This window comes from Schistocerca nitens, chromosome 3 (genome assembly GCF_023898315.1).
Source record: "Schistocerca nitens isolate TAMUIC-IGC-003100 chromosome 3, iqSchNite1.1, whole genome shotgun sequence".
In the NCBI taxonomy this organism is placed as follows: Eukaryota; Metazoa; Arthropoda; class Insecta; order Orthoptera; family Acrididae; genus Schistocerca; species Schistocerca nitens.
Window position 1 is genome coordinate 741,453,129 of NC_064616.1, and position 17,061 is coordinate 741,470,189.

A 17,061-nucleotide genomic window follows, 5' to 3' on the forward strand; every position below is an offset into this window, starting at 1 on the left:
TGAATCACTAATACATGGGCTGTATCTGTCATTTTAATTTCATTCTTTGCTGAATGTAGTTACTTCATCTTGACATAAGGGGAAGAAGAGAGGGAAAACAAGGTGATGAAAGTTGTGAAATATGGCAAGGCCAGGTTAAAATCATTTTGGACCCAATCTAAAGACAAATGTGTAAGGATCAGTTAGAAATGATGAAAAAGTAATGAACTGGAGGAAATATGGAAGGAAAATTAAGGTTCGATGTCTCATTGACAACATTGTTCTTAGAGACAAAGCTCAAGTTTGTATTGGTAATGCATGAGGAAGAAAAGTGGCAATGTATCTATAACAGAATTATCCTTACAGCTACCTTAATCAGTGTAGGGAAGTCCTGAAAATCCAAAATGTAGATTGCTAGATGGAGATTTTAACTACCATGCTCCCAAACACACGTCCAGTGTTGTGCTACAATGCCACCTTGTTCACTGAACAGGAAATTTGTGGGCTTAATTCTCAAGAAATTACTGTTTGGGTGGAACTTGGTTGGGAATAACGTATAATATTAACATGCAAGAGCCAAGCAAATGTTAAAAAGTAAGTTCCCAAATGTGCATTTTTGACACTTTTGTAAAACTGAATATCCTTCTGTGGGTAATGGAATACGTTGCCAGACTTTTGCTATTGTGCCACAAACTGTATTCTGCGGTAGGATACTGTGTACTGTGGGTAAAATTTATAATCTACCTGTATAGCTGAAGTGAGAACTTATGATGAGCTGTGCAAGTCAGTTGTATTTTACATCATTGACAGATATTTAATTATTTTGGTACACATTTCTCATGTCAACCAAGGAATGGCACATGAAGTATTAGCTTTATATGACCTAAAGATATACCTCCAGGGTATGAAACTAGTTATCATACAGTGAAAACACAATACACAGCTATTGCAGATTTGAACTTCCACTCAGTTTAATATAGGCTATTTAACCCTCTCTTATTTTAAATTGTTTGATTGTTTTTCACATTATGTACAAGTTCTTCAGCTGTGGTGCCCAACCTTAAGGTTATTTGTAGTATGTCATATATAGGGTTACAATAGGTATCAGTGTTCAGTGCCTATTAATATTATTTATTTTGAGGACACTGTGGTATGTTGAACTGAAAGATCCTATAAATATTTCATCATGGTTGACTTACATTTTTCTCAAGTGAGCTTTTGTGCATACTTTAAGAATAATACTGTTAATTGTATAATGGAAACTATGTCTATGTACTGCTGCAGAATCCAGAAACTTACTTCTGGCAATCATCTGTAAACATCTCCGGCATCACCTAGCTCATAGAGATGAACTGCGTCTCTGTACAGACATTCTTTCTGAAATACTTAGCTTCCTTTACAAGCAAAAACAAGCTCAGGAACAAGGGAAGGTAAGTCTTCTTCAAAATATGTATTGAAAATGATAAAAATTATGTTTGTTTTCTAGTTTAATGATTTTCTGTTTGAGATTTTTACTGGTTTTCTGCACTTATATGGGACTATACAGAATGGTTTTAGTTATCATATGCTTTTTAATTGTGAGCATTTAATATGAGAGATATTACTATATATTTGTGACATAGTAATAGTGAACATATAATATGAGAGATATAACTATATATTCACAACGTTAAGTACAAGAATTTCTTTGAAGTGTTCCCTGCCATCTACTTCACAAATAATGTATGAAAGGTATTCATGTAGCATTTTCAAATGCCATTTAACTAGTGATAATTCAGTGATTTCATTAATTGACATGGTAGAGTAGCTACTTGTCTGTATATTAACCACTACACAAATACGTCATAGAATATATTAGAATGATTATTTCATTTTCTCTAATCATGATGTTTTCTGTTATCTGTCTATTTGTAGCCAAATGATCAATTAGATTTGCGTAACTCTACTACCATCTCACTATTAAGCTATTTACAGCCATCTTCACTAATAACATGACTGGCACATATTTTTTTTACTTTTGTTATTATTGTTTAAGTTGTTAAATCATTAAAACCTACTGTATTTTGCTAGTGTGATATCTTCTTTCAATTTAATGTAACCGCTATGAATTTTAATTACAGGTTAATAATTGCTTGCACCATGATGTTGAAATTTTGTGCCTGAATACATTGGAAATGCTAATACAGACTGTTCTCATCATTATAGATCGTTCTGCATCAGTTTTGGTGAGTGACCATTGAGTCATTAATTTGATATGCTTTGTTAAAGTTCTTACTTAAATTATAGGAACTTCTTTAAACTCTGCATCATTATTAAAACACACAGTACTATATCATAGAGAAACAATACTTTGTGAAAGGTTTCAGTCTTCATTCTAAATTACTTATAAATTGTCTGCTTTCATTTCAAGTTCCTTCTTTGGCTTAGAATAAGTTATGTGAGAGGAAAGAACACATATATTTTACAAGTGAGGATTACTATTAAAAAAGTTGCCCTCAACCCAAAGGTTGATTTGGGTACTACAGTGCTTCACTAGATATAATCCAATTGGAGGTATTATTCCCATTTCACAGAATTTTGACAAGAGTAAATTAACATTATACTGAAAATTTTATGTGATCCACATTATGGTTGCAATCTAAAATTTTAATTCACTTCCATTGTATCTTTTACTGTCTCCACACAAAATTTTTTGCTCAAGTCTTTCTGCCCAAAAGCAGCAATCTAAGATATTTACAAGTTTTCTGAATTGACTTGTGAATAGACTCCTGTTGTGGCAAGCAAGAGGTACAGTAGTCAAGCAGCAGGACTGTAGCATATCCCCCCCTCCCCCAATTTGTCATTTGCTTCTGTGACTGTTTACCCATGTCTGATAGTGCCATGCTAAAGTTTCATTTGAAAATTTCAGGATACAGATGAAGGTATTCTGTTAATGAATTTGATTGGAATCATACAAGGAAGATTTTATTCCTCTTCCAAAGACTTTAGTTGTTTTTTGCTTTAATTACAAGAAACATGCATTAGATAAATTATAGAAGGGCCTCTAAATATAAAATTGGATTTTTTATCTGAAACTGTATGATTGATTATGTTGCCCCCCCCCCCCCACCTGAATGCACTGTCAACATAGAGATTCAAAATTGTAGTCAGTGTGTAAGACTGTAAGATTCCTGGGACATATACTATTTTATAACTGTTTCTTTTATGCCTACAGGGTTCTCTTGTGTCTTGCCTTGTTGGATTGCTGCAGCTGTTGGATGAATTTCATTACAAGAGATTATGGGAGCATCTTAGTGACAGAAAGTCTCAGAAGGACTTCCTGCTTAGAGTATTTTTAGTATTTCGATTATTAGTGCGACAGGAAGTTTTCCCCCCTGATTGGCTAGTCATGCGCATGGTAGCCAACAATGTTATGCTCAATGCTCTTCGTGAACTAGCACAGCCACTGACATTTAATTTCCTTGACAGCTGTTGCCACTTTGATAGTGAGGTATGTTTCCACTTGATTACCATAATTATTATGTATGTCCTATCAGTGTAACTTTGTTCTGTAATCTGGTGAATCAGTTATGAGGTATGGGTGTATTTCAGAATTCAGCTAAATTTATTATAAGCAATAGTGAAAAGTTATGAAGTTATGTGTAATAACTACAAGCTCCGAGATTACATTTTCTTCAGTACAATATTTCATTAACAACTGTAACAATGGGTGGTAGTCTGACTATGCAAATAGTAAGAAATTGTTTTTCTTATAAAAATAACAAACAGTAAGCTCTTGTACCATGTTGTGTTGACCATTTCTTTTTGTCCTGTATGTTTTATAATTCTATTATCTTAATCTTGTTGTATACTGCCTCTTTCTCCTTTCTCTCAGTCTGTTTTCATGTTCTCTTCCTTTAGTTCATACAGATGTGGCAATTGCATATTGAGATCCTTCCATAACTGCAAAAGAACAAGCTGTTATATTGGTTCTTCAACATTTGCAAAAAGACAGAGACAAACCATGCAATCCCTGTAATCTATTCATTGCTCTTAGCTTACACTTATGTCTGTGCTACCCTTTCTTTTGTGATTGTACAAGGCATGTTCAGCATATACACACATGATTTTTCAATGAATGTCCTGATAGCAAGACAGTGAATAAAAAAAACCTCACTTGCTCATTCTAAAACTATTTTTTGGCTTTTGTGAAAGGAAAACTGTGATACAAAAAAGTCATGCACTTAAGGTATAATCTGATGTCAAAGTGACACCATTCACTTAGCACACAAAATTGGAGATAATATTAGTAATCTATTTGTGGTATATTCATTGCTAATCACCTATAGTTAGAAATTAGAAACTCTTGGCAAAGATTCTGACAAACACCATGACAAATGTGTGAGAAGATGACGAGTTGACACACTGGTAGGTGTTGAAACTGAAGCTTTATACTATCCCAGTGAAGTGGTTGTTTTTGAAAATTCTCATCATTTCCTTTGACATAGCAAGAGCATTAAAGAATGTTGTTGCATTATTGTGTTGACACATCAGTGGCAGACTGGACATATGGACTATCTGTGAAAGATGAGCACTATATAATTTCTCTAAGAGCTCTGATGCAGTATGCAAATGTTTTGCAATGTATTATGGAATCTTCCAGAGTTAAGAGGGGTAACATAATTTGTTCAGTAGTCAATAGGAGTTACACGCATGAACCATTTTTCCTTGGACCAAGAAAATTGTGTATGTGGAAAGTTACGTTGAGTATTCTGTAGGAAAGTAAATGGATACTACTTATTTTACAAAGGTGTAACACCTTTAATTTCTTAAAAGTTATATGAAACCAGAAATGAGATGAAAGCTAGAAGGATTTGAACAGAGAGTTACTTGCAGGAATGATCATCCACAACTGCCAGTGTTTAGATCAGTGAATGCACGCCTTCCTTTATTTGTCTTTTTGTTGGGACTTGAGTGCTAATAATCACTGATTTATTGGAGTTGTTCAATGAGCTCATAAACGAATGCAATTTCCAACCAATTAAGGGGCTTAGCAGGCAATACACTTGTAACTGAGACAGCAACCAAATGAAATTTCATTTAAGAACATCATCGTAAAATCCAAGAAGAATGAGCTGACGTACTACAACGTCCCATACATCTCACAAAATGACTATGATGAGAAAATCAGAAAAATTAGAGCTGATGTAGAGGCTTAGTGGGAGTCATTCTTCCCACACACCACTTTTGAATGGAATGGGGATGAGGGTAAACAATACTGGTATCAAAAGTGCCAACCTCCTCACATGATAAGATATTTGTGGAGTACAAATGCAGCTGTAGATGTTGATCATAGGTGGAAATAATTGGAAAATAGAATCGGTGAAGTCATAATTATCAAATAGATGTCAGTACACAGTTTCCTTGTTATACAGTTGAACTGAAAAAACAGTAGGATATCTACTTTCCTTAGTTTCCCAACATTGCTGCATATATGTTTCATATCTTGCATTCTGCATTAGCAGACAACAAAAAGCAAGTGCGCATGCGCACACACACACACACACACACACACACACACACACACACACATGCGCGTGTGCACACACACACACACACACACACACACACACACACACACACACATGCGCGTGTGCACACACACATACACATACATCTTTTTTTAGATAAACTTGTATATACATAAAAACATGAATATTTGATAAATACATACACAGAACGACTTCTTATTGCGTATAGAATATTAAATAATGTACAGGTAATGCTGAAAGAAATCGATTAATTACTTATGGTGATATTGTTACTTTTCTGCAACTCTCCTATTATTAATCAGAATACCATAAAACTAACTAATTCACATATAAAATGATCAAATTCATGAAGCTTCTCCATCTAAGTGTAGCTTACTGATTGCAAAGTGCACAAAAATCTTCAATAGTGAAGTGAGATAAAGCGTGTCATAACTTTGGAAACACTGTACCTTCCCCCCCCCCCCCCCCCCCAAGCTTAGCAGATAACACCAATTTTCCTTGTATATCAGCCTTTATAGTGGTCAACACCTTGTATTTGAGAGTTATAGGAACTGTTATTGAGTTAAAATAGATTTTTTATTTCAGTCATAACTGCAAAATGAGAAAGTGGTTTTGACTGGTTTTGGCCATTCTCAAATCTATATTGGTTGTTTGCCATTTACCATACAACAATTGTCATCATGAGTGACTTCCTAAAAATTTGTATATTATAAACAACCTACATAGTTCTCAATACAGCCTCGGACAGCAGAAACTGTTCATCATCACCCTTATGATTTTGCAGCTGTGACTGAAGTAAATAATAAGTTTTAATTTTGTACATGTTTATTCCAGTCTGTTAAAAATTGTATGGTTTTTTTTTCAGCTGTGGAGCAGTTATTTCAACCTAGCTGTTGCCTTTTTAACACAACCATCTCTACAACTTGAAAAGTTTAGTGAAGTGAAAAGAGAAAAGATAATAGAAAAGTGTGGAGACATGAGAGTTCTAATGGGATTTCAGATTCTCTCAATGTGGTCAAGCTTAGGTAAGAGATGGAAGATAGTAAACGTTATGTTATTAATTATTTGTAAATTGAGAAATAGTTACTGAAATTTTTGTACCTTAGAGTGATGTATTTCATCCCAAGATTACTGTTACTTTTGTATACACGTTTATCATTGTCATAGATGTTTGTATCACCAACAGAATCAAGAGTTGTATTGTACGGTAATTTGTTTCATTCTACAAAGTTAAGCAAGCAAAACATATATCATTATTGTCTTAGTATTTATAAAGAGATCCACCTTGACAACAGTAACTGGTGGAAGTCTTTTCAACTGCTAGAAATGAATTATGATCTCCTAGAACAAATAATTTTCTCATAAGAAATTAAGGAACAGACAACTTGGAAAAGTGGAGAAAGTGGGAGAAGTAGTAGACAAAATGAAAAGTCACTCACGACCAGGAAATGAGAGAGGCATACATAAACAGGATGTGTAATTTATAAAGTAAATAAGTATTCATCTATGGAGGTAGTTATTTGTAAGAGCTTCTTTGTTAATTATTAGTTCATTTAGTACATTTAAATTTTACTATTGTTTCTGTAACTGAATGGAAAGGAAATCGTATTTGGGACATACAGAAAATTCTGGTGTAGCTTTGCAATTACTGTGAAAAAGACTTTGTGTGAAAAGCATAAGGAGAAATGAGCCACATGAAGACGAAAAATGAAATTGTGAAATCTTCATAAAGTGTACTTTAGTAGAAAATCAAAACAAACAAGAACTGATGCTTATTTTTGGGTCCCTGACGGTGAAGGTCTGCTAATCATGGAAGAATGCATATGGGACTATATAAAGCAATATGTATTCCGTGAGAATGTGAGCAATAGACAGCAGAAAATAATAAACAAGGTAATTAATTAAAGGGGCAAAGGTAGACATTTTATTCCAATGTGGTTCCGTACTCATAAAAAAATGCAGATTCAGTTTAGAGATTGTCATGATGTGTACCTAAACCTATTGTGAGACTTCCATTCAGTCTTTTATATGAAATGAGTGGTGCATAGAACATAGGAAGAGTAAGATCCGGTCCGAGATGCTGGAGATGACATTCATGTGTGCGTGAGATTCGCTTGCTTGTGTGGATGAAGGCATGTGTGTGTTTCCTTTTCTGAAGAAGGTTTTGGCCAAAAGCTAATGTGTAGGTATCTTTTCATTGTGCCTGCCTGCAACTCAACACGTCATCTTTATGGTGAGTAGCAATCTATCTTTTCCTTATATTGTTGTCATAGGGAGAGTACTTTCAAAAGATGTACATGTAAGAATTTTGGAAGATCATAATTAAAATAAGTCTCACAACTTTTAGTAACCATTATAATCATGCCAGTGTTCTCAAACAATTTATAGTTCATGCTGGTTTCAGAATATCATGTGTAAACAACAATACAATAACAGTTACTACTGTTGTTAAAGCACACTGAAGGGTTAGAAGCAGGCCAACAACTACCACTGAGTTGCACTGCATACTTCATCCATGAGCAGTATTCATAAACAATGTATTGAAAATCCAATGTTTCTTAACAAAACAAATCATGACCTTTGTATGACTTATCAGATCTTGAAGTGTGGCAGTAAGGACTTGAAACATCCTTTACAGTGTCCAAATGACTACTTGCTCCGCAATAAATCTAAAAAGAAACAAGTGACTGATCTTAATTTTCTTCTACCCAGATGTCGTTTATCATTAATAGCTTCATGTCAGCCAGCACTTGTGCCTTAAAAAAAATAAAAGGATCTTGAGGTAGCTTACAAACTTTTGTGTGTGCTTCCAACCCAAACAGATGTAAAAGTAACCTGTTTCACTTTGCAGCTATAATTGAGTTATAGGGGATTGCATGTAAGGGACAGTCAGATGAAAATAAGACAGATGGGAAAAATGTAAGTAAACAGTTTATTATGTCACAGCTAATCATCATAACTGTTAGTACATTTATCCCACTGTCAATGCCTTCATGGAAAAATGTTTGCAGTTGCCTATGGAACCTTGACTGTACTGTGTATGCCCCTGTTCATGTGAAGAAATCAATGGCCACAAATGCCTTTCTTCAGGGCTACAAAAATATGGAAATCACATGGGGAGAAGTCAGGACTCTGTAGGGGATGTTTAAGGGCTTCCCAGGGAAACTTCTGCAGTGCACTCAAAACGACCTTAGCGACATGTAGGCCCATCCACATCCTCTGTACTGTCCCAATCTCTCCACATGCAATTTCAATATTTTTGGAGTCCTGAAGAAAGATATTCATGACTGTCAATTTTCTTTGGATGAAGAGGTGCACACATGAATACAATCATCATTTCATAGGCAACTCGAAACGTTTTTCCATGAAGGCATTGACCATCTTGTCTCACAGTGCAATAAATGTATTAACAGTTATCGCAATTACTTTTAAAATAATAAACATTTTACTTTCTTGTTTTCCATCTGTCTCATTTTCATTTGACAGCCTGTTATATTCTGAAGGTGTCACTTCCAGGATGCTTGAAATTAATGTGCAGAATCCAGTTTCTGATATTTATTGGACTGTGGAGCATGGCAGAACTTATTCTTTTAGTCTTCATAAATTGTTCTCACAGAAAACATATCACTGAAGTACACCTGATTTCAATTGTGGTTTTTGTTGTACTGTCTCTGACATCTTTGTACAAAATTTATATATTGAATATTAAGCTTCTTCATGTCATTTACAAATATATTTTCCTGTAAAGAAAGATCCCTTTCTTCAACAGGTAATGAACTTAACCTTGCACTATCTCCCTTGACAACATTTTTATTTTTCTCTGCTGTTTTGCAGTCCATATACATTGAGAAATACTATATAGTCAACTTTTGTGAACTTCCATGACTGTATACTGTATAGTACAATTTGTCTGACTGGCATACCTATATCTCTCTATTTGACTGTAACTAGCCATATTGACAGCCAACTATACAAATAAGCATTTTGAAGATCATATTTTTCAGCTGCTTCTTCTGGCCTATTTCATCCAACAATTAAAAATCCTTGTTTTTACAGCTACAGTCTTCTCCCATTTCCCTCTCATTATACAGCACGCTCAAGTTTCTTCACTCCCATCAGCTGCTGGTGAAATGTGTAAGTAATAAATGTGAATCAACAGAAAATGGTTCCCTTGTGAAGCTGCAATAATCACTCTCATTATAATACAAAACATGATGATCAACATAAAGTTATCTACAGAGGAAAAGGTTAGAAAATTGCAGTTTATACATGGATACATGTAGCATCAAACTTCAGTAGTCAAAGAATGCTTGTCACAAGATATTTCATGTATTGAAAGCGAAATGTGGTAACATATATGAGTTATTTGCTCTAATTGAATCATCATTTACATAATCTGCATTACCAACATCTTAGCTCGTATCCTCATTTTACAGTATTAATTCATTTTCCTAACTACCATTTAATTATCACTGCTATTTAATATTTGTGGGATGAGCTACAATTTCTGTTTATTTTTCCTAAGGCAGTACAACTTTCAAACACCATGTCCATCTTGATTTGCATGTTACCCTGTTTTATTCATCATGTATGGGCCATGCGAATTAACAGATTGGTGTCTTGCACCATCTGTTGGTGGCAGAGGTAACCAATTGGACACTAGATGTAGTTGACGACAAACTGCACTGTTCCACCATATTTCAGAAACAAAGCTTGTGTAGGTTACCAACAAAACTTCACTTTGTAGAGTTTAACAACTTGGCCTCATTTGCAAATCTTTCCTAATACCCTATACACATTCATGATGTATACAAGCTTAATTTTCTGTAACTGATGATGATATTTTTTATTTCAAATGAATGAAAAGAACGCTATAAATTTGATTATGACTCTTACTAGTTCGGCATGCAAAGTAAAACTGTTATCTGACTTCTTAGTGGTGGTCATCAAAATAGGAGAGCTTATCAAGTGATCTTAGTTGCACAATGTGTCAGGTCATTTAGATTTCCAGACCACATTGAACTAATCACATAGTAGAGTTGGTGTGGTTGATTTGTGTGGAATAGCACCACTCTTTGGAGATTGCCAGACTCTGAGAAACTACAGTCAAATTTGCTTGTTTTAGTCTTTGTCAGTATATTTGACTGCAGCTGTTCATCAGTTTTCCAAATTGAATTTGACATTTGTCTTGGATGGTCTGATGTGTAAGAGGTGTGAGAACTGCTTGTTCTTCCATGTCTTCCATTTGGATGAGATTTGACAGTTTTTGAAACTTCTGGTGACATATTTTGTTTTGACTCGCCCTCTCATGGACTGTAGCTATTTAATGGGGAAATCAGTGGTATTTTGTAAGTGCATAAAAGCCAAGATGTATGGGGTCGCATAAAATACATTTTTACCATTCCGTAAAATTAAATGCATTTAAAATTCTATGAATTTTGATTAGAATTTTCTTTTCATAGCACTGAAATATGGAAAACAGGTATCTGTCACAGTTTTTTTTTTAAATAAACATTCACATCATGTTTAGGGTATTTGCACCTCTCATTTTCAGATGGAAGCATTTCATTTTTACATGTGTATTTCAGCTGGATGAGAGTGCTAACTTTCAAAATGCTTTGTGGATGGTAATAAAAATTTGGATGATACTAAAAACTGTTTTATATTAATTTTTATCATGAATAGTCACTGCATTCCACTCCAAAACAAACGGAATATGGCTGTCTCATAATATAAAGCGAGAATTTGCTCACTCCGGAACATTTAAGTTAGCTATCCTCTATCTTAGTTTACCATTTACATATATGTTTGTCTTAACAGCTCGCTGTAGTAGTGAAGGAATTATCCCAGGTGATACAAAAATTTCAGAAGTGTCTTTGTTCATACAAATGTTGAGGCAATAAGATGTTTGTTACACAGTTGCTTTTAATTTTATGAATTACACTAGGGAAACAGGTTTTCTCAGTTAGACTCACTTTTTTTGTTATAGGAGAGCACAAAATAAATTTTATTCCAACAATGGTTGGACCCTTCTTGGAAGTAACCTTGGTACCAGAAGCAGAACTGCGTAAGGCAACTCTGAACATATTTTTTGATATGATGGAATGTGAACAAAAAGCAAAAGGAAATTTCAAGCAAGTGAGTGTTTAGACGATGTTGAAGTATAATGACATAATTATGGCTATCTTATAACTTTATTCATGTGGTAATTTTAAGATAACTGTGTTCATGTCTCAATATTCTCCACACTGTGATAATTTTTATTATTTTTCTTCCTCTTCAGGTAGAGTCTGAGCTCATTGATAAGTTAGATATTCTGATTAGTGAAAATAAGGGGGATGATGAATACAGGCAGTTGTTCAATACAATGTAAGTAATTTTTTCCCTAAGTAAAAGAATTATTGTTAATTCATTTATACTATTATTTCTTCAATTTTTTGTGTGCAGATTGCAGATGATTAAATTATTATGAAAAGGTTGGTTCTAATTTTTCATAATTCTTCAGCTGGGTGAAACCATTAGTAAATGCAAAATTCTCTAAAACATCTAGTAGAAACTGCCATGAATGGAAGTATACAATAATGGAAGTAAAAACATTCTAGTAAACATGGGTTTGCAAACAAACTGTATGTAAGATAATTCTAGGTGTAGTTGATCTGCAGTAGAATTGTGGAACCTGTTTTATGCTGGCATATTATTACATTTTTCTGGAGAGTGAGACTCTTCTCTGTAGGAATTAACATTTGTTCCAAAAACAATGCTCATGTAAAACCCAGCTCGCTTTGTTCGTTCACAAGACTCTGAAGGCAGTAGACACTTGTACCCAGGTAGGTGCCATATTCCTTGACTTCTGTAAGGCATTTGATACAGTTCTGCACTGCATACAAAATGTCAGGCTAACTGTGTGACTGGACTGAAGAGTTTTTAGTAAACAGAACACAACATGTCATGCTCTGTGGAGAGAAGTCTTCAGTCATAAAATGAACTTTGGATGTACCCCAAGGAAGTGTTACATGTCCATTACTTTTCACAATGCATATAAATGGCAAAGTAGATAACACCATAAATTATTTTAGGCTTTTCATCAGTGATGCTGTTATATACAGAGATATCGCAATGCTGAAAATTTTAGCGAAATGAAGGAAGACCTATAGGGGACTGACAATTGAAACAGGGAGAGGCAGTAGATCCTCAACATAAAAAAGTAATGTATTGCATATATGTAGAAAGATCTATTGTCGTATGATTATATGACTGCAGAACAATCACTGTAAGCAATTACCTCCACAAAATATCTAGAGGTATGTGTACAGACCAATTTAAAGTGGAATGACCACATAAAACTAACTGCTGGAAAGAAGGTACCTGACCGAGATTCCCCACATGGGGATCCATTCCAGAAGAGCAACATATTTCATTATTGATTCATTTAGAAAGCCCACAAGTATCATGGAGATGCTTGGCCAATTCCAGTGGCAGACATTGCGAGAGAGGTGTTCTGCATCATGATGTGGTTTACTGTTAAAGTTCCATACATTCCTAAAAGATTCAACAAATATATTGCTTCCTCCTACGTATATCTCATGTAAAGACCATGAAGATAAAATTAGAGAGATGTGAGCTCACATGGATGCTTGCCGATAATTGTTTTCCCACAAACCATTTACATCTGGGACAGGGATGGGAGAAGTGACAGAAGAACACAAAGTACCCTCTGCTACACACCAGAAGGTGGCTTGCAGAGCATAGATATGGATGTAGATGTAGAAATGTGTGATTATGAGCTGCCACTCAATACAGTGTGAAATATGCTCCCAGTTAGTTAAAATATGTTTAAAACATGAGCCATGGGTGTAATTCGAGCCCAATTTGTACGGACGAGGACAATATTTCATACTGAAGTCAGTGGCAGTGCATAACCTACTCAATGAAAATGGAATGAGAGGCAGATAAATAAGGAAGGAATTTGACTGTGCTGTTTTCCAAAGAACTGTCTCAGCATTCACAATAACAGATGTGTTAAAGCACAGAGCATGATGATACTCGTGTGATTTGTTCTTGAGACCTGTTTTGATGTGGTGGACCTCTATAATCCACACTTACAGGAAAAACAATGATAGTATTAGGTTTAGGTTTAATCTCTCAGCATAAAGGCATCATGGATTTGCTTGGCAATATTGAAAGAGCTTAAGACAGGACATTGATTTCGCAATACACCATATTGATCTCTACATTCAGCTCACACATAAGCCATCAATTAGAATTGAAAAAACATTCAAAATCTCTTACAAATACAGCATTCAAGTATTTTTTTAAAAAAGTGAAGAAACCAGGGAATCGCAAGATCATAGAGTGAGCTGTTTCTATACAGTGCGTATATTAATGGAATGGCATGGAAAGTTGGTGACATTTGTATCAGGCATGTTTTGTGATATGAGGGGCAGCAACTGGTAGTACAACAATTTTAATTGATTCTGATGATATGAGTCAAAATTTATTTGAACTATGTAATCATGATGGACCATCAACAGAAAACATGCAATATCCTTGTCTGAGGCTTGCATACCTGATCATCTTCTAGCTACTTGACAGGCAACAGAAAAAAAAAATCAAGGGGGTTCTCACTATTGTGTTGTAGTTTCAGTGCTGGTTCACCACAATTATAAATCCCACTTAGGCAGAAAGCCTTAGAAAGAATTTCAGTACTTTAGAAAAATACTTCATATATTTTTAGCACAAAGTATTCAGTAAATGTTTTATATACTTTTCTCATATTTACACTTTATGTAATACCAAATCTCTAAGAGTTTTGACAGAGTATTAGTCTGTAGGAAGTCTCTCTCTCTCTCTCTCTCTCTCTCTCTCTCTCTCTCGGTAAGGCAGAATATTTTTGTGCCATTCATCAAACTATTGCTTTACCTCATCAGCTAATGGGATATCACAAAAACCAGCAAGTACACCACAGCTATGCGATTTTCTGTGGGTTGAATTTGTATTAAAAATGTATTTTCCCTTTCATCTTGAATAGGGGATTGTGTTGTGCATAGAGCATAATGTACCTAGGAATACATAATTTTTTGTTGGTACTTCATCTAGTGACTGATTTTAGAATTACATGAAGGAAATCACACTAGAGACCATCATAAGCAGTTTCCACCTTTTACTATAGTTTTTGCTGTTGTTAGAAATGAGGTTGTGTTTTGCACAGAATGAGGAAACATTTCACTCTCTACACATTTAAGTTCTGTGTAATATACAGGTTGACCCAAGAGTCCATTAACATTTTAAAAAATCAATAACATAATAGAATAATATTGTCGCAGAAGCAGCTGAGTAGCTCCATGGTGTTGTGGTTATGATCCTAGACTGTTGCATGGAGGGTCGAGAGTTCAACATTCACATGGACCGTACAATTTTAATTTCTATATTCAGTTTGAGTACATTCTAGAAGTATCCACAAATGTCAAGAATCATTGTACGGGAAGGTTGTGTAGCTTTATATATACTGTATGTGTTCTGGCCAGAGGCAGTTTGCTCTGCGCTCTTGTATGTGCAATTACACCTTATTCTACGTGACATTATTCTGGTGGAGGTGCCAGGTATTGGAACTTGTGATAGTGCACATTACTGATGACACAGTGGCTCCCATCAAGCCACGACAGAGCCGCATTTTACATTGTGAGAAACCTGCGTTCGAACCATATTCAACAGATCTCAATCTATTGGAGACAGAAGAAGAGGACATTACGATGACAGCAACTGTGTGTCACCACGTGAGACATCCTTCCGGGTTCTCTGGTGATGATGACCAAGATCCAAACAAGTGGGATGACACCGTGTGTTTGGCTAACGTATTTTTCTTCTTGGAGGGCACTGCCAAGCAATGGTATGAGAACAACAAGGAGAAGTTCATGAAGTGGGAAGTATTCCAGGTGGAACTGTGCAAGTATTTCGGAACTGTGCAAGTATTTCAGCGACACACAATGACAGAAGTGCAAGGCTGAAGACAAATTAAAGTGCAGAGCACAGTGTCCAGGAGAAACTACAGCATCCTACATTCAAGATGTCTTGGAGCTGTGTAAAATAGTGGATCCTAGAATGAAGGAGGAAGATAACGTTGCACATCTCATGAAGGGTTTGCTGAGGACATGTATCAAGCCCTACTCCTGAAGGAGGTTTTGACAGCAGATGACTTCATAAAATGGTGCCAGTATATCGAGACAATGCATCAAAAAAGAATTACATGCGAGAAGTTTGAATGGCTTCCAAATGTTGTATCATTGTCTCTGATGTAGGAAGCAACTGATTCCACAAGTGTTCTTTGTCAGATAGTGAGAGAGGAAGTTCAGAAGGCACTTGGATTGTACGGCGACCAAAAAACCAAGACACTTCAAGGCATCATAAGGGAGAAAGTGGAACAGACCTTGAACCCAATCTCTCATCCTTCATTTCCCTTTAAAATGGTGAAAAAGTCAAGACCCAGGTAGAGTTATGTTCCTACAATGCCACATGAGGAACCTGTTTGGGCACCAAGGAAGACTGATGTCTGGAGGACCCTGGATAACCAACCAGTATGTTTCCACTGTGGACAACCGGGACTTGTGCTGTGCTATTGTTGAGAAAGGCGGCAGATATTTGATGATGTCTGCGCCAGAAGACAACAGGCCAATCTTAGCCGATGCCAACGCCGGGACAACGAAGATGAACAAGAAGATGTGGGTGCAGGACGACATAGGTCACTATTGCCGCAAGCTAGCTGCTGGAGAGGACTCTCCCCAACATGCCGATCAAGTTCTCCATCACAGTTTAGAAGCTCCAGCCAATCATCTAGCTGCTGCAACCTGGAAAACTGAAGAGTGCAACCTTCTTCGGAGGCAAGGCCACTGAAGAGAAAAATCCTCCACTGTTGATCACAACAAAAATGATAGGAAACTACGTCGATACCCTCATGGATGGCTGACTAGCCCAAGCTCTTTTGGGCTCTGGTGCATCATATTCAGTCATTTCGGAGAAGTACCATTGCCAGTTGCAGAAAACCGTATTTGTTGACAGCAAAACATCTCTGCTGAAGGTGGCTAATGGGAAATATGAAAAATCTACAGGAAGATGTACCATTTGTGTGGGTATAAGTGGACATACACAGTCCTATAATTCATCATCTTACAATAGCGTAGTCAAGACGTCATTCTCGAATGGGACTTTCTGAAAGCTTCTCAGGCGATTATAGATTGGGGTTGCTCGAAGATTATGCTAGAGAAGATGAGATACTGTGGGTAGGAAGATGCGCATCCAAGTTTGTGGAGACTATGTGTGCTGGATGAAGTGACCATTCCTACAATCAGCACTAGAAAGGTAACTGTCATGTGTTGTGCCTTGCATCAACCCATGGTTCTTGTAGTGGAATGTAAGAGAGGCATACCACTGAAGAATAACTTGGTCATCCCAGCCTCTGTTGTCTCGTTTAAGAATGGATTCGGTGAATTGTGGATAGTTAACTGTCGCCGAGAACCGCAGATCCTAATGAGACACATGTGCGTAGCATACACTGAGC

At 36.0% G+C, this 17,061-nt stretch overlaps 1 protein-coding gene across 1 annotated transcript in view; it reads left to right on the top strand.

Annotated features, from left to right (window-relative positions):
• Window positions 1-17,061, top strand: part of LOC126248717 (dedicator of cytokinesis protein 3) — a 1,129,652-nt gene that overhangs the window by 1,027,481 nt on the left and 85,110 nt on the right. Inside the window, exons 19-24 of the mRNA XM_049950022.1 lie at window positions 1,264-1,409; window positions 2,100-2,204; window positions 3,194-3,469; window positions 6,376-6,535; window positions 11,500-11,648; window positions 11,794-11,879. Coding sequence (XP_049805979.1) covers window positions 1,264-1,409; window positions 2,100-2,204; window positions 3,194-3,469; window positions 6,376-6,535; window positions 11,500-11,648; window positions 11,794-11,879 — 922 coding nt within the window. The remainder of the gene's footprint in view (window positions 1-1,263; window positions 1,410-2,099; window positions 2,205-3,193; window positions 3,470-6,375; window positions 6,536-11,499; window positions 11,649-11,793; window positions 11,880-17,061) is intronic.